Source organism: Mesoplodon densirostris, chromosome 8 (genome assembly GCF_025265405.1).
Source record: "Mesoplodon densirostris isolate mMesDen1 chromosome 8, mMesDen1 primary haplotype, whole genome shotgun sequence".
In the NCBI taxonomy this organism is placed as follows: domain Eukaryota; kingdom Metazoa; phylum Chordata; class Mammalia; order Artiodactyla; family Ziphiidae; genus Mesoplodon; species Mesoplodon densirostris.
The window spans coordinates 94,019,168-94,042,116 of NC_082668.1; the positions used below are offsets into that span (position 1 = coordinate 94,019,168).

Consider the following 22,949-nt stretch of genomic DNA (forward strand, 5'->3'; position numbering starts at 1 on the left):
TAATTCTTTAAAATAAAATTTAGGAAAAGAATTAAAGTACTTCAGGAATATGTGTTCTACTTATCCCAACAGAGATGTTGCTCTCCCAATAATTAAATATAATTTATGAAAATACAGCAACATGTTTTGTGAAGATATTAAAGATATTACTATTGACTCCTACTTTGAGAATACTGGCATAATCTCCATTTCCCCCTTCTCTTCTTAGAAATCATCCAAACAGGAAGGAGACAAAAACAAAAACACAAATTCCTTTTCTGATAAAATTAAGATAAGCTAAAACTCAATCCTCAAAATATGTGGAAGTGTTCCCCAAAACAATGGAGATCACGCAGGGGCTCAAAAGAGTAAAAGCAGAGAAGGAAAACTGCTTATCTCACTAAAAGGTAGGAAGATAAACTTCTCAAAGTGTAAAGCCTAAAACTCATGTTTATTACAGTGAGAATAAGATACACATGCTACAGGCAGAAACTCCTAAGTTTGGTTCCAACAATGAAACAGAAAAGGCAGGGCTTAAAGAGAAATCATTCAGAAATGCCCTATTTACAAAGAATATTCTGTTTCTATGGCTGCAGGGGAGAAAAGTTTTGTACTATGAAAAATTTTATACACAGTTGCCTAACCCTGTTGTCTGGAGAAGGATAAAAGCTGAACAAACTAACACACTAAATCCTGGATCGTAAGGAAAATTCTAGATAGCCTAAATGTAGGAAGACTTGCCTCTATACTCTCACATAAACCTCTTACAAATAACTGGGCCAAAGCAAAGGAAACATACCACATAGCTAGAGATTTTCTATTTAAGGTATAAAAACCAAAAGCAAAATAGAAAATTAGTTTCAAAACTTAGACCAACATCTTTCATCTCAATGAATGTAAATGAGCTAAATTCACTAGAGCAAAAGAAAAAGACTTTCAGACTGGATCATAAAATAAAAACCAACCCTTTAATGTAAACTGACACCTGAAACTGTTTTTGAAGGTTGAAAATAAAACAATGAGCAAAAAATATAGTAGGCAAATACACACAAAATAAAGGTTGTGATCTTAATATGCCACAAGACTGAATTCAAGACTACACCCCCACCAAAAAAAGCTTTAAACTAGAAAAAGAAGGTCATTTTATAGTATTAAAAAGGATGCAGTTTCTTTCCAACAAATAGAGCTGGAGCAACTGCACATCCACGGCAGAAGAAAGAAAGAAAGAGAGACAGAGAGGGAGGGAGGGAGGAAGGAAGGAAGGAAGGATGGATCTCAATGTGAACCTCACATCTTCTATAAAAAATTGGCTCAAAATGGCTTATGAACTTAAATGTAAAATGTTAGAAGGAAAAAAGCATAGCAAAAAAAATAAAGAAGAAAATCTTCAGGACCTATAGATACAGAGGGGTTCTTAACAACAAAAGCACAATCCATAAAATGAAAATTTTAAATAATAAATTTGGCTCTGTGAAAAACCCTTTATAAGGATGAAAACCCAAATTACAGACTGAAAAAATATATCTGCAAACCATATATCCAGCAAAGAACTTTTATCTACAATATATAAAGAACTCTCAAAACTCAACAGTAGGGCTTCCCTGGTGGCGCAGTGGTTGAGAGTTCGCCTGCCGATGCAGGGGACATGGGTTCATGCCCCGGTCCGGGAAGATCCCACATGCCGCAGAGCGGCTGGGCCTGTGAGCCATGGCCGCTGGGCCTGCGGGTCCGGAGGCTGTGCTCCGCAACGGGAGAGGCCACAACAGTGAGAGGCCCGCGTACCACAAAAAAAAAAAACTCAACAGTAAAAAGACTAATTATCCAATTAGAAAATTAGACAGCAGACCTGAACAGACACTTCAATGAAGAAAAGATACAGATGGAAAATAAGCACATGAAAAGATGTTCAGCATCACAGCCATCAGGGAAATGTAAATTAAAATCACAATGAGCTATCAATACACACCTATCAGAATGATCAAATCTGAAAATAGTGATAATACCAAATGTTGCCAAGGATGCAGAGAAACAAGATCACTCAAACATCGCTAGTGGAAATATAAAATGGTACCTCTACTCTGAAAAAAAGTTTAGCAGTTTCTTATAAAAGTAAACATGTACTTACAAGCATCTCAGAAATTACACTCTTGGGCATATACCCCAGAGAAATAAAAACTTACATTCAGACAAAAACCTGTACACAAATACTCATGGCAGTCTCATTTGTTAGAGCCAGAAACTGGAAACCATCCTAATGTCCTTTAACAGGTGTTTGGCTAAACAAACTGTGCTACATTAATGCCATGAAATATTACTCAGCAATAAAAAGTGATTACTGTTACACTTAACATCTTGGATGTATCTCAAGAATATGCTAAGTTTAAAAAGCCAATTTCAAAAGGTTACACACTATGTGATCCCATTTTATAACATTCTTGAAATAAAATTATAGAGATGGAAAACAGATGGGGTGGAAGGGGTTAGGAATGGGGCATGTGGAAGAGGGTTGGTATGACTGCAAAGGGGTAGCAAAAAGGAACTCTGTGAACAATTCTGGATCTAAATTGTGGGGTACTTACATGAAGCTACACATATGATAAAACTGCATAGAAATATAAAACACATACACACAAATGAGTGTATGTAAAACTAGTGAAATCTGAATATGCTCTATGAATTGAACCAGTGTCGATTTCCTGTTGTGATATTTAACTGTAGTCATGCAAGATGTTACCACTGGGGAAGGCTAGGTGAAGGGTACACAGGATCTGCTTGTACATCTGTTTTTTTCCAATTTCCTGTGAATCTATAATTATTTCAAAATAAAAAGTATTTTTTAAAGGATGTGCCTACAATGAAGATATAACAAGAATATTTACTCATCAAATAGAAAAGCATAACATTCATAAAGCAAAACTAAAGGAAATATAGGGAGAAGTAGAAATATACTGTTATTAGGATACAGAAGACCTATATAACACAGTAAGGTAGTTTTCAATGATAATATTAAACTCTGAAAAAATATATATATATATCTTCAAGTGTTCATGAAACACAGCAACTGATCAAATAGCATGCCACCAAAACAGGTCTCAATAAAACCAAAGAAGTAGAAATATTATTAAACAACATTCTCTGAAAGCAATATAATAAAACTAGAAATAGTAACTAAGCCAAAAAACAAACATACAAATACACATTGCCACCTGGAAATAACTCTTAGATTATCAAAACTTAAAAAAAAAACTTAAAAAAAACTTTTAAAAAATGTAATGAAGTTTTAAAAATAACCAAAGTAAATACATATCACTACCTATCAAGACCTGTGGGATAAAACTAAAGCAGTCAGAAAAATACCATGGCCTCAAATACATGTGTGGTGTATTGTGTTAAGAAATAAGAATGAAAATAAATACATTAAAGCATCCATTTTGAGTTACAAGAATAAAGTAAGCCTATGGAAAAAAAAAAGAATTAATAAAAAGAAGTAGTTTTTTAAGCTGGTTATTTGGAAGAAACAGCTAATAAAAACAATCAAAAAAGAATTACAAATATACAAAATAAGAAATAATAAGGGGGCCTCCCTGGTGGCGCAGTGGTTGAGAGTCCGCCTGCCGATGCAGGGGATACGGGTTCGTGCCCCGATCTGGGAGGATCCCATATGCCGCGGAGCGGCTGGGCCCGTGAGCCATGGCCGCTGGGCCTGCGCATCTGGAGCCTGTGCTCCGCAACGGGAGAGGCCACAACAGTGAGAGGCCCGCATACCGCAAAAAGAAAAAAAAAAAAAAAAAAAGAAATAATAAGGAAGCAATAATCATAGCTACAAAGAAAATTTTAAAAATCAATGAGACAATGATTACTGCTATTACAACACTATGCAAATATACTTTAAAACTGTAGAATGGTTAACAAAACTAACCTTGGAAGAGAGAGAAAGCCTAAAAAATTAACTACTGTTGAATTTTAGAAGTTGTTAAGAGCTACCCTCTATAAAAAACACCAAGCCCAAAAGACTTCAAATGGAATACTACTAAACCTGTAAAGGACAGATAATGCTAGTACTATTTTAAACTGTTCCAGAGCATTAAAAAAGAAAGGAAAGCTTCCTGATGTTCTTATGAAATGACTACAACTAAGAAAGTAGAAATTTTCCTAGAATTCAAGATTTCAATATTTGATTTCAATATTTAATATAATCTATCATTATCAAGAGATGTAAGATGAAAAATCACATGGCTATTTCCATAGATGATGAAACAGCATTTAACAAAATTCAACAATCTTTCTTGATTTAAAAAAAAACTAAATAAAATATAAATAGCTAGAAGATTCCTTAACATAAAATATATCTGTCTCAATCCAAAAGTCAGGATAATGCCCAATGGGGAAACATCAGAAGCATTCCCAAGGAACAAGTTAAGGATGTTGACTATTTTCTCTGTAACTTAACATTGTCCTGAAAGTATTAGCCCATACAATTACCAAAGAGGAAAAAAAAATCTGAAAGGAGTTAAAAAGTCTGAAAGGAGGTGGTAAAATTATTGCTATTTACAAATAATATGACTGCATACTTAGAAACTCTCAAAGAATCAACTAAAAAACTTATTAGAAACAATAAGACAATTATAGTTGAATACAAAATTAGTATAGAAAATCAGTAAGTTCATATATACTATCAGTTCTAAGACATACTAAATACCCTAACTCACATTCATGAAATCATTCCTGTTGTTCTTTTCTGAATGAAACTGATGCTATTTGAAATGTAAGTACAGCATGAATTTCTGTAAATATTATCCAGTAACTTGCACTATAAAATTATAAAGGTGTTCTAACAGGAATAACTGGAGCCTCAATAAAACAGAATCATACTTTAGATTCAGTAAACATTTTAAATCCTTAATACTAAGTGTTTTTACTGTACTAAAGTTAAAAATGCTAAAAGTTAAAATGTAGCAGAATACCTAAAACTCAATCAATATAATAAAACCTTCCTCACTTTTACTAAAGGATTAACATTCTATAAACCTCTGATGATTTTTTGCCAACCTTCATATAAAAAGGAATTTTTACTTATTTCGTCCTTTCTGCCAAATTTAAGTGCTTTCTTTCCAACAACTACACAAGCCCAATCCAATTTATTGAAATGTTTTTAAGATGAGACTTAACAATATATAAAGCTAAAAATGAAAAAGATACAGGTCTCAATATTTATAACTATGTTGACAATTTTGTCAGTTTATTTAACCATCAAAGGCTTTAGGGAGAATTACCTTCACATTTAGAAAAGTAACAATGATTTAATTTGGTATAAGGAACAAGCTTTATTTATTTATTTATTTTTATTATTTGGTGGGGGTAGAGATATAATTCAACACTGTTTTCCCCCAATGATTTGAAATGCTATCTTTATCATATATAAAAACTATATATAATAAATATTCCTTCTGGGATTTATTTCTGGATTCTTGTATCTCTTCCTTTGGTCTGTGTCTCTATTTAGACCCTATCAAACTTTTAGTTAATGAAGTTTTAAAATGCATTTGATGCCTAGTAGACCTCTGCTTCTCATTCTGCTCCTTTTTTAGACTTTTCAAGACTATTCTTGAGCTTATTTTTACATTAAAAATTATGGAATAAGTGTGCCAAGATTTTTAAAGTATTGTTAGTATTTTTATTGTGTTCACACATTTTTAGATTAATTTAGGGAGAACCAATCTCAGAATAGGATTTGTCTTCCCATCCAAGAGTAGGATTTGTCTCTTAATTATGTCTCAGTACATAATTTTTTAAGTACAGAATTATATCAAGTGAATATCTATATTTTAATATCAATATTATAAAAGGGATGCTTGCAAAATGATTTTCTTACCTACAAAAACTAAGAGTAAATATTCCCCTTGAGTAAATATCAAGAGATGTTCAGATACCTTCTCCTTTAAGAGCCAACTATAGTCGATGGGAGATACTTTGTATTATTATTAGAGTTCCATGAAACAAACTTTTAACTTTCCTGAAAAGGCTACAAATTATGTCTGTTAGCTGCCTAGCTGGTTGAGGAAATATATACCACAAACTGGTTGGGAGGAGGGGAAGTGGGAAGGAGGCATTCCCTGACAGTCCAGTGGTTAAGACTCCGCCTTCCAATGCAGGGGGCCCGGGTTCAATCCCTGGTCAGGAACTAAGACCCCACATGCTGCGTAGTGCAGAAAAAAAAAAAAAAAAATTGTATAAAATCAAAGCTCTAACCTCAAACGGCTTTCAATTCAAGTAGAAAAGCAAGAAAACAAAAAACAGGAGGAAGGAAACAGGAGACAAAACCACCTTCCTCAGTTCCTTTGCTTAAATTTTTCCCCCTCAAATCTCATTTTAAGAGGAAAACACACATACACACGGAAAGAAAATATGGCCAAATCCTCTGGGAAGGTTAACATTTTATGCTAATTGGTCTCTGAAATGACCTTATAGAGAATGGAATTTCTAGAAAGTTATTATTTGTAAGAATAAGGTATCCAGGAATAAAAGTTTGTAAGATTGCTTGCAGAGTCAGTTAAGGGTAGAGGCAAAGTTTATGGTTGTTCATTCTTAGAAAATGAGCCAACTCCCAAGATAGTGCCTATCTGCCAGCATAATGCAGAAATACAAAAATTTAACTGTAAACCAAACCTTCCCTCACTATGGAGCACAATCTTAATAATTCCTATGAAATCAGTTCACCATAATTTCAGTTTCAGTAACAGTTGAAAAGATCAGAGATATAAATATACTATTGAATCTGAAAAGCAGAAAACCAATAGACTGGAATCTCACCAAGTTCCTCCCTATTACGTCCTAAAAAGAAGACAAAATAAAATCTCAAATCTTCTTAGGTATTGATATTCTACCAAAAAAGATAATTAGGGAATAGTTATGATTAGGCAATATATGCTCAGTCCCGAATCCATGACCTCTCTGCCAGTAAAAGCATTTGGGAAACTTGGAATGCAGAGACAACAGTCGCTTTTTACCGTTATCAGGTAGATTTCTAAGCTTTATAATTAATGTAGACAGTGATGAATAAAGCAATACCTTTTATTGCTCCTTCTGCCTCCATTTCTTTAAGCAAACCCTGGTCTAGACATCAAAACTTTGTTTCCAAAGAAAAAAAGTCCAGGGGTAAGCTTGGGCGAGAGCTCACATTACACACAAAAGGCAATGTCCTGTGGTAAGTCTTCTTTCTGTTCACCACAACATCCACTCTCATGTTGTTGTATTCTATTTCATGCTTTTTTGATTGTCATCAATCAGAAGGACAATTCTATTCTTTGTTGGATAACTGGTCTATGCTTCCAAAAGTGAACAACAGCTCACTGAAATAGAAGCTGCAGCAGTTGAGAACCAGGTCACAGATGTGAATGAGACAAAGTGAGAAATGGCTCTGAAGCTTAACAAGCCAAGAAATACTAGATGCAGGTGATGCAGAACAGGCAGAAGGACACAGTAAGGATAACAAAGCTTCATACTCAGAAGAGTGGAAAGATCAAACTGAAGAAATAAAAAACATTTTAAAAGAAACTAAGGTTTTTTACTTTTTTTTAACTTTTTTTTTTTTTTTTTTGCGGTATGCGGGCCTCTCACTGTCGTGGCCTTTCCCGTTGCGGAGCACAGGCTCAGGACGCGCAGGCTCAGCGGCCATGGCTCACGGGCCCAGCCGCTCCGCAGCATGTGGGATCTTCCTGGACCGGGGCACGAACCCATGTCCCCTGCATCGGCAGGCAGACTCTCAACCACTGCGTCACCAGAGAAGCCCCAGTTTTTTTACTTTTAAAAACAATTAGTATACGATTCATGTGCAAAACAACAAAAACAAAAAATCTTCTGAGTCACAATAGCCAGTCACAACCTGTGCATAGGCATTAGAATTAGCACAGAGAGTTCCCTGTCAGGTATTCTTTTACCACTAGATAAAAATGTTCTATAATCAGAAAATCAATTTTTATATGGAAATGGATGTCAAATGGAGTTTTTTTAAGTACTTAAAGACATTTAAATCAACTAAACATCTCACACTTATTCCCTTTCTAAATTTTTCTCCCTTCTTTTCATAAAAAAAAATAGAAGGTTAACAAGGGAAAGGGGCTCAGCATTATGAAATCTGAGACTACACCTGGGATAAGAAGCATTCCAAAAGATTTCAAAAGAGAAGAAACATTTTTTAAATGGCAGAGACAATTATTTTGTAATATGCATGTACTCAATTTTTGGCTCTTTACCTACATACAAAGTTAAAATTGTATCAGCACCAGGAGTTCCTAAAGAATAAACCAAAAATGTTTACTATAGTAGTCCCAAAGAAAAAGATCCTACCCCACCCACCAATGTCAAACCAAAAAACCTAAGTATCACCCTGATTCCTCCTTTTCCCTTACCTTCCATTTCCTCCCATCAAGTTGTCTCAGTTTTACTTCCAAAATATTTCCAAATCATCTGTTCATCTCTACTGCCACTGGGCAGTCCAATCCATCTTCATTTTTTATTAAACTTCTATAAAAGCCTCCTAGCTGATCTCCCGGTTTCTATTCTTGTCCTCCTCTTACTCCATCTCCATAAAACATCACACACGATCTTCTTAGACCTCATCATGCCATTCTTCTACTAAAACCTTTACTCTTTCCATTTCACCCAAAATAAAATTCAGACTCCTCTCTGTGACCCTCCATGACCTAGATTGTGAAAGCTCACCTTGCATCATTCTTCCTCTCCATCACACACTACAGATATACCTATGTTTTTGACCCTTGCGTAAGTCACGCTCTCTCCTACTTCACAGACTTTGCATCTTCCATTCTTTCTTCTTGGAAATTTTTTTTTCTTTAATTTGAAGAACACACTGATGTAAAAAATTCTAACAATACAAAAAAAAAGCATGTGGAAAGAAACGACTACTTAAAATTCCAACACCTGAGAAAATTACCATTATTAATTTGAGGATAATCCTTTCCTATCCTATATCTCTCTATGGATATATGTGCTATTACACACTGTATATATAAATACTCTTCCATATATTCCAACTCTTTCCATACTGGTTCTTTCTCATACTTTAGTTCTCAATTCAAATACCTCCTCAAAAGAGGCCTTCCAGGACCATCTTAAAAGCATCCTATTCTTCTCTATCACATCACCTGTTTATTTTCTTCATTGCACTTATCTCTCTCTAAATTAACTATGTTTGTTTACTTGTCTCATTTTTTGTCTGTCCAATCCCAACTGAATGTAAGCTCCCTACTTTCTCAATCACAACAGGCTAGCCCAAAACCTAACACATTGCAGGTGCCAAATATTTACTGAATGAACAGATGATGGCTTTGACTAATATTTATAAGCTGCCAAATCCTAAATTTATATCTCCTATTCAAATTTCTCTCCTGAGCTTCATAGTCATACTTAACCGTCCCACTTGGCAGCTCTATCTGGATAGACCATAGGTATTTTGGTCTCAGTGGGTCAACTACCTGCTCCTCCTCATGTTGTTCCCTATTTAGATGAATGATGCTACCATCAACCAAATTTCCCAAGCCATGAACTTGAATTTTATCCTTGATGCAATTCTTCCTCTTCACCCCACATCTAACCAATCACCAAGAGCCTCTCCATATTACCTCAATTCTACCTCCTAAATCTTTTCAACCCATCCACTCCATTCAGCCCATCTGTTTCTCTTCAACGCTGCTACCACCACTCAAGTGCAAATCACCATCAGTCGATTCTCCCCTAAACAACTACAATTACCTTCTAACTTGATGCTCTGGATCCATTCTTACTCCCCTCTAATTTACTCTCCATGCTGTAGCCTCAGTGGTATCTTCAAGATGATGATATGATCATGTCATACTCCTTAAAAATCTTCAGTGGCTTCCCACTATTCTTAGATTAAAACCTAAAATCCTTATCATGGACTATAAGGCCCATAAGAAATACCCTTCATCTAACTATCCAGACTTTTCTCCATAATCCAGTCTTTGGCCTTCTTTCAATTCTTTAAACCTACCATGCTCTATCCTCCTTCAGGGTCTTCAAATATGCTCTTCCTTCTGCCTAAAACACTACTTACCATGTCACACCACCCTTGCTACACATACTCATCCTTCAGGTCTCAAACTCAAACATCACTTCCTCAGGAAGGCTGTGGTAGGCAGAATTCTAAAGATATCCCCCTCTCTCTCTCCCCAAGATTTCCATTCTCTGGTTATACAATCAAACAGTAATCTAGGTACTACCATGAAGGGACTTTGCAGATATAATTATTACTCAGTTGATTTTAAGATAGGGAGATGAACCTAGATTATCCTGGTGGGTCTAATACCATCAGTTAAGCCCTTAAAAACAGAGGTTTCTCTCAGCCAAGGGCAAAATAGGAAATCAGAGAGATACAGGAGAAGTCAGCCAACACCCTGTTTGAGCCTGGAAGCAGATTCTCCGCCCCCAGAGACTCCAGGCCAGCTGATAACTATGATTTAAGCCTGCAAGACCCTAAGCAAAAAACCCAGTCAAACTATCTGGACTTCTGACCTACACACCTCTGATATAATAAATGGGTGTTAAGTCACTAAATTTGGGCGCTTCCCTGGTGGCGCAGTGGTTGAGAGTCCGCCTGCCGATGCAGGGGACACGGGTTAATGCCCCGGTCCGGGAAGATCCCACATGCCGCGGAGCGGCTGGGCCCGTGAGCCATGGCCGCTGAGCCTGTGCGTCCGGAGCCTGTGCTCCACAACGGGAGAGGCCACAACAGTGAGAAGCCCGAGTACCACACACACAAAAAAAAGTCACTAAATTTGTGGCAACAGTAGTAAAGAATACAAAGGCCCTTCCCTGACCCCCATGTCCATTCCAGACTGTGTTAGGGACCCATTATAATATTCATTATACTTATTACTTAATTTAATGTATGCAGTCTAAGATCTACAGTCAAAGGTTCTGTATTTTTGTGTACCATACACCATTATAATCCAACATGCACACAATTGGTACCTATAAATGTTTGTTGATTGAATGAACAAATTTTTCATTCAACTTTCTCTCAAAATTCTCAATCATTCTCAATCATTCTCATCTCAATTCACACCTCCTGTAAAGTGCTGTATTACAAAATATTTCTGTAATAAAGGTCAATTGCTTTATAGCAGTTACTAAAAAGAGGGGAAGGGTGGGATGAATGGAATACATTCACCGTGGGGCAGTTGTTCTTTTTGTTTTACAAGTCCTTCCTCACTTGCCACTATCCACAATCTGAAATGCCTACTCCATGCCCAATACTCCTAGGGAGCATGAACATGTGTTAGAGAATCACAAAAGATTACCATACAGAGCCATTATTACTAATGTCACAGGGTCATATTCTTCAAGTATGTTGGATTATAAATAAAGGTTTAAAATAATTGTTCTACTTTTTAAAGAAACAGTTTTCAAACTGCAAAAAAATGCAAATTTATTCAATCTCAACATTATTATTTCATAATAAAAAGAAACTGACTAGATTAAAACTATCTAGTCAGGAAGAGGAAAAGTCAACAAAAAGAACATTTTACTTACATTAATGGGAAAGCAAAAAATGGGAGTGTCATGGCAAGTCTTGCTGTAAATTCATCGGGAAGGTACCATAAGTATACAATTAAACATGTAAACAGATAGAGAATTGAAGAGTAGAGAATTAATCTTCCAACCCATAATTTTTGTAATCTCTGATTTTTTTCCCTAAATTCTTCCAATGCTTGAATTTCCTGTGAAGAGAAAGTTATTATGTATTATTAAATCTCAAATTCATAAAGAAATTAAAATGGTAAAAAAATTTTTAACATGATAGAGAGGTTATAAAGAATTCTTAAAAATTCAATGAATAACACCTTAATATTTTAAACAGAACATAATATGAAAAAGAAAATTAAAAATGAAGTTAAAACATATGAAAAATGTCTATTATGATTTGACAAATCTTTTTTAAATTAAAAATTAAGATATTTAAAAATAATATTTGATAACCTATCAAATTAGCAAAGATCAGAGGTATAAAATTGGCATCAATAAATAGTCTTTGTTAAATCAAACAAGTAATAATTCTCCCTGTATAAGGCCTAAAAAAAAAAACCTCTGACTATAAAAAGAATTAATAAAAATTGAAACAGTGACCCATACTAGATTCTTCAATCCATTCATCATTCTCAATATTCTCAAAGAATAACCATTTTTTATGATAGAAAGTATAAAAAGCTGTGAAGTTTGCAAATGAATAGTTGCAGACTATTTTATAATCTACTTTGTCCTATCTGTAACATTGATTTACACCATGCTGTAGATCAAATTTCATTCTAACATTCACTATTACCTGACACAGACTTCTTAGGTCACTGATAGACTTTGGATTTTAACATTGAAGTTCTCAGGCTTACTCTATATCACCCCTAAATTCCCATACCAGATCTAGTCTCCAAAGTAATATGCACTAAAATAATATTTACGTGACACATAAAATGAATTAAAACACCCCAGAGCCAAAGAACATACCTTATCTATATTTTCCAGAACCTCTACAGTTGAAGGTTTTGTCTGTTATAGAAACAGAAATAAGAGACAGCATTAAAACTTGTTATCGCTAACTTAGAAACACTTTGACTTTATATAATCATAAAAGAACATTTTAATCCAAAATTAGTTTTTTCAATGTTATCAAGCAATATGTATTCCTGTTTTTTTACAAATAAGATTTAGACTTAAATAAAAATTATAACTATAAACAAAATTACACAAGACTAAAGAAATAAGAAATCAGATGTACCTACTTAACTTATTTTTAGTCCTAGAAGTACTTTCAACTCTGACAGCTCAATTTTTACCATCCTTAACCAACCCCAATAAAACATACTTTTATTGAGAGAAAATTTGTTTAAATTTTCCTCCAAGAAAAATTTTCTTAGATATGATTATTCAAAAGAATTCTATTAAGTTATTATAAATTATTGATTCTATTAAATTATTATAATTATAAATTCTATTTAAAAATTCAAGACTAAAGATGGTCCGATTTACTATTGCTAAAAGTTCACTTAGGACTCTGGAGGTCGGAAATCAATAGGCTACCTTCATTCTGAATTCCTAAAGTACTTTTCTGAAGATCAGATTTTTAAAGGGTGTCTAAGAATACTTCACTATTGCAGAGCTTGTTTGTCAAAGGTATTTTTTATATCACCTAGAATAAAAAACAGCCAAAATGGCTCATAAAACATTTGAGAAAAGTAATTACCAATTATATACTCAACCATCTAAGAGGGTAATGATTATCAATTCATTGTAGCACCCACAGGAGTTGTTAATATTAGGTTGAACCATATGAAATTGCTGTTTATGTAGTCAAAACTGGCAGTTTCATATGGTTCAACCTAACAAGAAAGACAAAGGAAGAATAGATAAATTTGATTCTCAGGCAGAACTGTAATAAGGTTTTAAAGGGGGGTGTAGGGTGTCAATGTAATGCCAATCCAAAACAAAGCACCTCCAGCAATAGTCCAAAAACTAAATTGTGTACCAAATATTGCTAGACTCCATTGTTATGGTAAAAAGGAGTCAAAAAATAAGCAAAGTAGTTGTCCTAGACTACATTACCTCCTCTTATATTAGAGAAGAGCCACTGACCAGAATATTTTATATTTTATAGCTCTAAATTTGAGATACTTCCTCTAAAGACTTAGCCAATAAAATCAAACTATATTTTTAATTTTCTTTAACCTGTTAATTCCTAAAAGTATACGTAGTGTGACTTTAGTAAATATTTGTGACAAGCTTTAAGCAAAAAGATATAGCCTATAAAAACATAAATATTGTATAGAATACTTAATTTCAACTATCTTTCAAGTAAGATTGAAATTTAGGCAGTATGAAAACAAGAAAGGATAACCATTTGTACACAAATGTATAAACAGAGAAATAAAAATAATTCATAGGTCAACATGAAATAATTCTGTTAAACAGAGACATCAGACACCTATATAGCAAGTAGAACCATTGAAGTCCAAATAAAAAACTAATTCATAAGAGAAGAAAGAAAAAAAATTAAATAGTTAGGGATAATATTAAACTACTACTCAAGTCTACACCACAAAGGAGACCCTTACAAATAGCTGTATGTGACACTTTTATATTAGACTAAGAACTGGCTGTAAAGAAAAGCAACTTACCCTCCATCGAGAAAATAATCCACCCATTTTTTTATTTGTAGAAACTGGGCACAATGATAAATATCATCAGTTGTCCAAAGGAATTCACAGCTAGAAATAAAGCAATTGTTTTTAAAATTTAAGTTAAACATACGGCATATTCACTATAAAATTTAGATGTTGCAATACTACCCAAAAATACTATAAAATATTAATTTATTTGGACTCCACTTATGTGGAATTTTAATTCAGACAGTCTTGCAGACAGCCCACCTTTTAAAGATTCCTTTCTTCCAAGCCAAAACATATTTAAAAGTGAAAATAAAGCTGGAAAGACTTTTTAAGTAGCAAGGCATTTTAAAAGTGTATATTCATACCACTTTGCAATTTTCTGTTCCTTAAAGTAGGTCCCCTATATTGTTCTTCTAAGAAAAATTCTGCTGTACTTTCATTCTACATTCTTAGATACAGTCATTTCTACCATTCAGCTGTCTCCCAGCTAAACTAGTTATTTGGAATTAGAGGTGCTCTACAATGTTTAGAGTAACATCACCTTACAATAATAGAAAGCCAACAGGATTTTGAGTAAGCAAATAAGGTTTATAAGGCCACCTGTGACAGTGAGCATATCATTTAATGTTTCTGAGCCATAATTTTCTTTTCTGTATATTAAAGTTAATAATACTACCACTTTTCACAGGATAGCCTTTATTATTACCATTTTACAGAGAAGAAAATTAAGTGGGAAGAAGTTTAGTGATTCACCCAATAGCTCAGAAGAAACATTACCCAAAGCCACTCTATCTTCAGACTTCTGGTCTGTTCACTACCGTTCAACACCCAAATAAACATTTCTTTCTGAAATTGTGTCTAAGTCCCTCAAGTTAAACTGTCACGTCCGCTAGTTGTATCTCATATCCCCTTTTTTTAGCTGTTTTTCTATGACTCTCAAATGTATTAAATATTACCATAGGTATAAAAATGTATCAGCAATATTATATCCTAAATCAATTTACTAGTCAATAGTTATATAATTTTTAATTCTTTTAAACTGAAATAGTGAAAGTATATTTTCAAACTTACATAGTTTTACCAGGTTACAATTGTTATATACTACCAATGTATAAAACTCCTTCATTTCCACCTAAAAAAAGTTAGGCCATAATTCTTTTTTAAACCCATAAATGTAATCACAAAATAATGCCAGTACAAAGTAAGTACATTCACTCTGCAATACTATTTTTAGGTTGGAATTAGCGTCAGGCATGCCTATCTTGAACTATCTTGGTTAGAGAAGTAACAAAAAGTCTAATTATGAAACACACAAAGTGATTTTTACCAACAGAAATACCTATAATCTATACTGAAAACTTCTGAAGTTTATAAATGTAATCAATGTTATAAGCCACATTTAAGTTGCAATCTAAATATTATTAATCCTTCAATAGTAAATCAGTATTCAAATTTCTAAAGTGTGGTTGTAGGAAATCCAGGAACTTTAATGAATAAAAGTATAAATTTCTGAGTTAAGACATTAAATAGACATTAAATTAAACCTTAAGATGCTAAAAATCACCAAGAAAGGTGGCTGGAAAGGGAAGATTCAGATGAACCACTTAACTTGTATATTTTCAAAGTATACATTATCCCATGTATATGTTGAATGTATGTGCTATACACCACTATGTATGGTGTATAGCACAGTGTTTTGTACACAACTGACCTACACATTTTGGTTTGAAATAGTTTAGAGCTATCAAAAATCAGAATTTTTAATATTTGAAAGTAATGACAACAATAATATCATTTAAACACTTGGTAAGGACTTAATCTTCTAGCAGGCCCTAAAACAAATGCTTTTCATGAATTTTATCATTTAGATACTACCATCACTCTATCTTACAAATGACAAAACTGAGTCTACAGAGTGAAGTAATTTGCTAAGTTCCCAAAGACAGTAAGTAGCAGAGCCAGACCCAGTATTTTAGTTTTGATTTTTTAAAAAGCAACAAGTTAGGGGTAGTGGCTTAAGAGATACAAACTACTATGTATAAAACAAATAAGTTACAAGGATATATTGTGCAGCACAGGGAATATAGGCAACATTTATAACTATAAATGGAGTATAATCTTTAAAAATTGTAAATCACTATGTTATACACCTGAAACTTATATGATATTGTAAATCAATTATAGCTCAATAAAAACGGCCAAAAAAAAGCAACAAGTTACTTCTAATAACTCAAAATCAGAAATTAAGTCTTTCTGTAGGTTAGATTGGAATATTTATATACAAAACGTATAAAAGCACCTCAGACATTCTCAAACAGCTGGTAAACAGAGCTACTGAAGTGGAAATTTATAAACATAAGACACAGGGTTAGTACAGTGTATCATGTAGCCCAATTCCTTCATTTGATTAAATCTGAATGCTTAAATCTGCATGGAAGAGAAGCTAAATGACATGCCAAAATCATGCAGGTCCAGCTAGGGGCAGAACTGGTGCTACAAGTCTGCAAGAACTGCCTCTACTTGTTTACTCACGTCACTTTTAAAATACGTGTAATATGAAATGTATGCATAATATTACAATTAATACCAACTTTGACATCAATTATTTGCTTGGAGAATTGTTTTGATGTTAATGAAACAAATTACATATGATCCCTTTAAGATCCCTGAAGCAGAGAACTGTGCTTCTAAATTCGTCCTCTAGAACAACATACTATGGTAACAGTCATTAAATGCCATATTCATTCTTTCAGGTTCATAATCAAAAAGCCAATCAACCCTCATTGTCCCAACGTTTTTTCTATCAAATTCTGGTATTTGTTAGGGAAGACTGATTTACTATAATACACATGTATAAGTAGTACTTTCCAACAGATACGAAAGCATAACAAAATTAAATAAATCAACTATTTCTCTACAACTTTAATTTCATACCTCTTCTATTTCCAAACACTTTTTCCCTCCTTGCCACCTGAACATCTTAACTCCAATTCCTGTGGCCCATTACTATGAAACCTTGGGCAAATAAATAACTTAACCTCTCAGTTACTCATTATCTTCATCTGCAAAAGAGCGATAGTTAAGAACCCTCTCAAATGTTGAAAAGCTTAAACAACATAATGTATTCTAAAGTACTTACAACAGTGCCTGACACATACTAATTTCTCGATACAAATGGTTGTTTTTACTGCTGTGGTTGCTGCCCTTTTCTAGTCCATCTCTGCTTCCTTTCAACACATGGAAAATACATGGGAATCAAATAACTAGCATTTCTTTCTGAAGCATAAATCAATTTGCTTGCCCTTGAGTGGACAGATGGTTCAATCTCAAGTGGCCTGTTCCAAGAAATCTTCCGTGAACGTGTATAAAGAGTCTCTTTCCACTCTGATATCACAATGGGATCTGACATGACCTTAAGAGCCGGGTGCATCTAATGTGTTTTTCAATAAATAATAACACCCACCATATTATTTGAATCTTTTCTATTAACTGCTATTCACACTCAGGTTTAGGTGTCAGAATTTGAAATCCTGGGATGTGTTATTCTCAAATTTTGAGCTTACTTCAAGTCATACTGAAATAATGGAATAAAAAAGGTCTTGATTCAAAATATGACTCAACCACATACTAGCTATGTGATCTTGTATAAACTAAACACTCTAAGCCTCAGTTCAGCATTTGTAAAGCGGTGAAAATATCTACATATATGCTTCACAGAATTGTTGCACGAGTTAAATGAAATTACATATCACTTGGTAATGGAATAAGTGTATAATAAATTATAGACATTATTACTACTATTACCAGGAAGCACATGTAGTACAGAAATACTTCTCACATGGAACACATTTCTTTCTAACTTCTTATAAAGAAACTTTTATAATTTTAAAATTGGAAAATAAAGTTAGTTTGTATTTTAACTGAAATTGTATTGCTCTCATTTTCTCCAGTATAAAAAATAAAACAAAATACTCTGAAGACTCTTACATTAAAATAAATTTTAACAGCAAAGGAAGTTTAGTTTTATGTTTATCAAGTTCCAAACTTAAGTAGGAACTATTGTCACCATCAACAGTACCTCTATAACACACTGGACTATTCAATTTGAGATTAAAAGTGTTTGTTCTAGAACTCTAACTTTCAAATATCCTAACGGAAAAGACAATTCTGAAATATCCCAAACTACCACATTTATTGCTCAAAAATAAAATTACTGAAAAGAAGTACATCTCTAAAAGCACTTTTATTACACAATGATTAAGTTCTGGTCTTCATGGTAAGTCAATGCTCATTCTGAACTAAATACTACCAAAAAATGACTATTTGATTGTAAAGATTTCTCCTATAAATCATACTTGTTGTAAGCCATATCATTTCTTCCTTTTTTTATTCTTTCAAGTTAATAATATGTAAACACTAAGGTTTTTAACAGCAATGGGTTGATGCCAGTAGATGACGGAGAAGCTTGAAATTCTAATTTTAAATGTTTAAAAAAATGTGTTGAAAATCAACTTAGTCCTCCTAAAATGAAACTACGGGGGCTGTTGAAGACAAGAGATTAGCATTCCCTGCCAGTTTGAACATATGCCTAAAACCAAGTTTACTCACATCCACACAAACTGCTGTTGAATTTTGTGTGGTGACAATTTTGTCAATGGTGACACCCAGGCCACTGAGAAAGGATAAGAAAGTTGACACTAGGCACCACAAACCAGAAGCCTACTGGGAAAAGCGGAACATGGAAAATTCAGTGAGTCACGAATTTTACTTAGTAGAGTGAGGGCACCATCAGCAAAACTGAGTGCGCCAATCCCAACTCTCTCTCAATCCCCTTACACTGTATTCAAGAATTAAAACTATGATGGAGTTTAGATTTGCTCTTCTCCTTCTGCCATGCCTATGACACCCACGCAATCTCGCCCTTCCCTCCACCCCACCATTGCTCAAAAAAGGACTACAGTCGAAGACAGGCTTCTCTGAGCAGCATACAATCCACGCCCACACGCCTGGGCCGAGCAGCGTGACACTGACAGTTTTCGGTCCCTCCCGCTCTCACCAACTCGTGGCGCCTCCGCACAACTCAGCAAAAGACGACAAGGGTAGAACCCACTCAAAGCGATGGCTTAGTGCAGGACTTTCTGACCCATCGACCGAACAGGGAGGTGGGCCAAAGAGACGATGCTCAGCTCAACCCAGTCACTGCCCCCCTTCCCCGCCCCGAATCTCCGAGAAAACGCTGGGGAACCAACTCCCCTCGGGGAACAGAAAGAGGTCTCCAGCACTCCAGAGCCACCCCTGCCACTGTGCTGGGAAACCAAGGGGATCAGAGGGCGAGACAGGATCAGCACGCAGCCGGGCAGGAGCTCGACTAGCCGCCGCCGCAGAGCTCGTAGGCCACTCGGCATGGGGCGTAGGCGACCGGGAGAGGCAAGCGGGGGAACCCGAAGCGTATTTCCCAGGAAAGCTCAGCGCATCTCCCCTCTGCCGAACCCTTCCAACGGCCCTCATTTTGACCCCTCTACCTTCAAGTAGAAGCGGGCAAAGCCCGGCGCCGGGGCCCAGCTCTGCCAGCTTCGGCCGCCACAGCGCAGCCCGCCTCCAGAGCAGGCAGCAGCCGCCACGGACAGAGCGATGGGCTCCGCCAACTTCCCATCAAACCCCGCGCTCCCGCCGCCGGCCAATCGGCGCCGCAGCCGGCGCGCGGCGCTCCCCCGTCACGTAACCGTGACCGGGGCGGGCAGTGGGGGGGCGAGGCCGGGTGTTGGCCCGCGGACTGCTTTCCCTGTGGTTTCCGCGGCAAAATAGGGTGCTCGTCGTCGCGTCTCACAGGTGGACTGTCATGTATTATGACTCTTACCAGTACAGTTACTTCTTACTCCTCCTCTGCCTCCTTTTCTTTTAGAGCTCGTTCTGCCAAGTCTTACAGGCGAAAGAAAACCCCGAAATTGGTCCTGATGGTCCTAGACCGCCGCGGGAGAGAAGAGTGCGCTTGGGTGGAGATGGATGCACCTGGAAAGGAGTCCGCCCTGAAGAGTGCCCGACCAGCTGTCATCCAGCCGGCAGCAGAGCAAGTTAATGCTACACCGCTTAGGAGAGACGGGTTCCCAAACAAGCCAGTGGAGAAATTCAGCCTAGACTCCAGGAGTGCTTGAGGCTTTTATGACTCTTGGACGCCAAAGAGGGTCATTTGATATCTGGGCGCTTACCATTGTGTGGTAAACGTGGAATGACCAAGGATGTTGATTTCAAACTTGTGGATAACAACATAAGCTGAGTTTTCTATCTCTTACCTTAAGAACACTCCCTTCACAGGTCCTGGTACTAGGCCCACGAATAAACCACCTAGGTTTTATTTGCCTCAGATTTGAAACATTGGCTAAAGAGTGTTAAATCTCCTAGTCAACTGGGAATGACAAGTCTAAATAACAAATGGTACTTGAACCACAAAAGGTAATGTTGGAGAAGGGTAGAGAAACCTCAGCAAAAGCTTTTGTCACATTTTACCCCTGTGTGGAAACATTTTTCATGGGATTTTTCTATTTTATTTAGTTACATACACATTTTAAAATAATGAAAAGTGTCCATAGTTTTTAAAGAGTATAATCGTTTTAATATGCTACGTTTAAACTTTGACAACCAAACAGGTAAAGTAAGAAAAGAAAGTGAGCATAGTATCTAGTTGGTAAGAATAATTTATTATACTGGAAGCTACCAGATAATTCACTGTAGAGTTGCTTAACTGCTAAAATCTTTAGTTATAGCTTTGTAAACTTGAAAAGAAGGGAAGGGAACCAAAGTTTTTTCTCGTACTCTGGGTCAGACACTTTACAAATCTAAAAGAAAATGAAAAGAAACATTTCACCTATTCTGGTATGGAAATTTAATCATTTTGTTTTTTCAGCCTTTGCTTTTTCAACGTTTTTTTTTTTTTTAAAGGCCTGTGCAAGACTTAGAGGCTGAACTAATGGTTAACAGGGGGAAGGGTGGGGGGGAGGAGGGATAGCTAGAGAGTTTGGGATTGACATGTACACACTGCTATATTTAAAATGGATAACCAACAAGGACCAACTGTATAGCACAGGGAACTCTGCTCAATATTATATAACAACCTAAATGGGAAAAGAATTTGAAAAAGAATAGATACATGTATATGTTAAAAACAAAAAAGGCCTGTGCAGTTTTGCAAATGAATCTCCTCACCTCAGGACAATCTCTCTTCCTAAGAGAACAAGGAAGAAATGTTTTCTTCTTGCTAATGATTTGTTCTCTAATTTTTAGGTTTTTTTAAATATTTATTTATTTGGTTGTACCAGATCTTAGTTGCGGCTCACAGCCTCCTCAGTTGCAGCATGCAGGCTCCTTAGTTGCGGCGTGCATGAGAGATCTAGTTCCCTGACCAGGGATCGAACCCAGGCCCCCTGCATTGGGAGTGCAGAGTCTTATCCACTGCGCCACCAGGGAAGTCCCTGTTCTCTAGTTTTAATTGAGCCATCAAGATCTACTGTAAAGGGGACAAAAACAGGAGAGGGAAGCAGAAAAGAGCTAACTGGGTGCAAGAGTTTCCAAAAACCTAATCCTGAGACAAAATTCCCTAGGTAATTGATCTACAAGAGAAGAGATTTGGCCTGGCAAGGGGAGAGAGAAGAGTATTAAATAATTAACTTTTTTAATCCTCCCAGCAACGTTTTAAGGTATCAGTATTCAAATGAAGAAATTGAAAAGTAGAAAAATTATACATATATCGTTGAAGGTAATGCTAACACTGCCTCTACCAAGTGGTAAGAGTTTGTAGGCACAGTGAGGGAAGACGATAGAAGCAGAGAAATCAGCATATGCACTATATGGCTGTACTACAAGCTACAATGGTCATTCCAAATATTTACTGAGGACAAGACCCTGTGTTAAGTGCTAGGGATACAGAGATAAGTAAAACAGCTGTCCTAAAGCAACTGATCCTAGTGAGAGAAACCTTCAAGAAAACAACAAAAAAATACAATATAAGGTAAATAAGTGTTGTGGTAGAGGCAAATTTCAAAAGATTGGGAAATGACTAGGAAACAAGAGCCAGAGGGGATGTGGGAAAGCCAATGAAGGTGGTTCTTCAGTTGAGTCTGAATATTCATCCTAAAAATTGTTCTGGAATAGGTTCTAAGGAAGTGAAATCAAACAAGAGAGAAGATAAGCAAGGAAACAAACTATTCTAGGCAAAGGAATTCGAAAATGTCTAATTCAACAAATAAGTGAGCCACATTTATTTAGATAAATAAATGAAAGTTGCAAGAGATAGGTGCTCTGAGAGCTTACATTAGGGTCATTCACTGATCTGGTCAGAAAAGTTAGGTAAGGCATGCTCGAGGAGGTCTCCTGGAAGAGAGATCTGAAGGCTGAGAGACTGAAGAAAGGAGAAAAGGAAACGGAACATCGTGTATTTTGTCAGGAGTGAACAGTGCAAACCTGAGGGACTGAAAGGAGGCCATTGTGGCTAGAGCATAGTTTGCAGGGAGACCAAATTAGGCAGAACTTGGTTGGCCATACTGAGAACCTTCATCTTTTTCTTCAGAGCAAAGTGGGGAAGGGATATGACCTAATCAGATCTGTGTTTTGAAAAGATCATTCCAGATGCAGTGTGGGAACATGGACAGGATCAGCCTTGGACCAGTTAGGATCTATGGGTCATGGTTAGCATTGGTAGTAAGTAGTTCAAGTGGACTGGGATGGACACAAGGAGATGGAGATGAGTGCGAAAAATGGAACGATTTAGGAAGTGAAATA

General features: G+C 35.9%; 1 protein-coding gene across 2 annotated transcripts in view; it reads right to left on the bottom strand.

The window, feature by feature from the left end:
- Positions 1-19,823, bottom strand: part of LNPK (lunapark, ER junction formation factor) — an 84,598-nt gene extending 64,775 nt beyond the window's left edge. For both annotated transcript variants that reach the window (XM_060107045.1, XM_060107046.1), the window contains exons 1-4: positions 19,700-19,823; positions 14,187-14,276; positions 12,520-12,561; positions 11,551-11,738 (exon numbers count right to left, since the gene is read on the bottom strand). In XM_060107045.1, coding sequence (XP_059963028.1) covers positions 11,551-11,738; positions 12,520-12,561; positions 14,187-14,213 — 257 coding nt within the window. In that variant the 5' untranslated portion in view covers positions 14,214-14,276; positions 19,700-19,823. The remainder of the gene's footprint in view (positions 1-11,550; positions 11,739-12,519; positions 12,562-14,186; positions 14,277-19,699) is intronic.
- Positions 19,824-22,949: the final 3,126 nt, after the last annotated feature.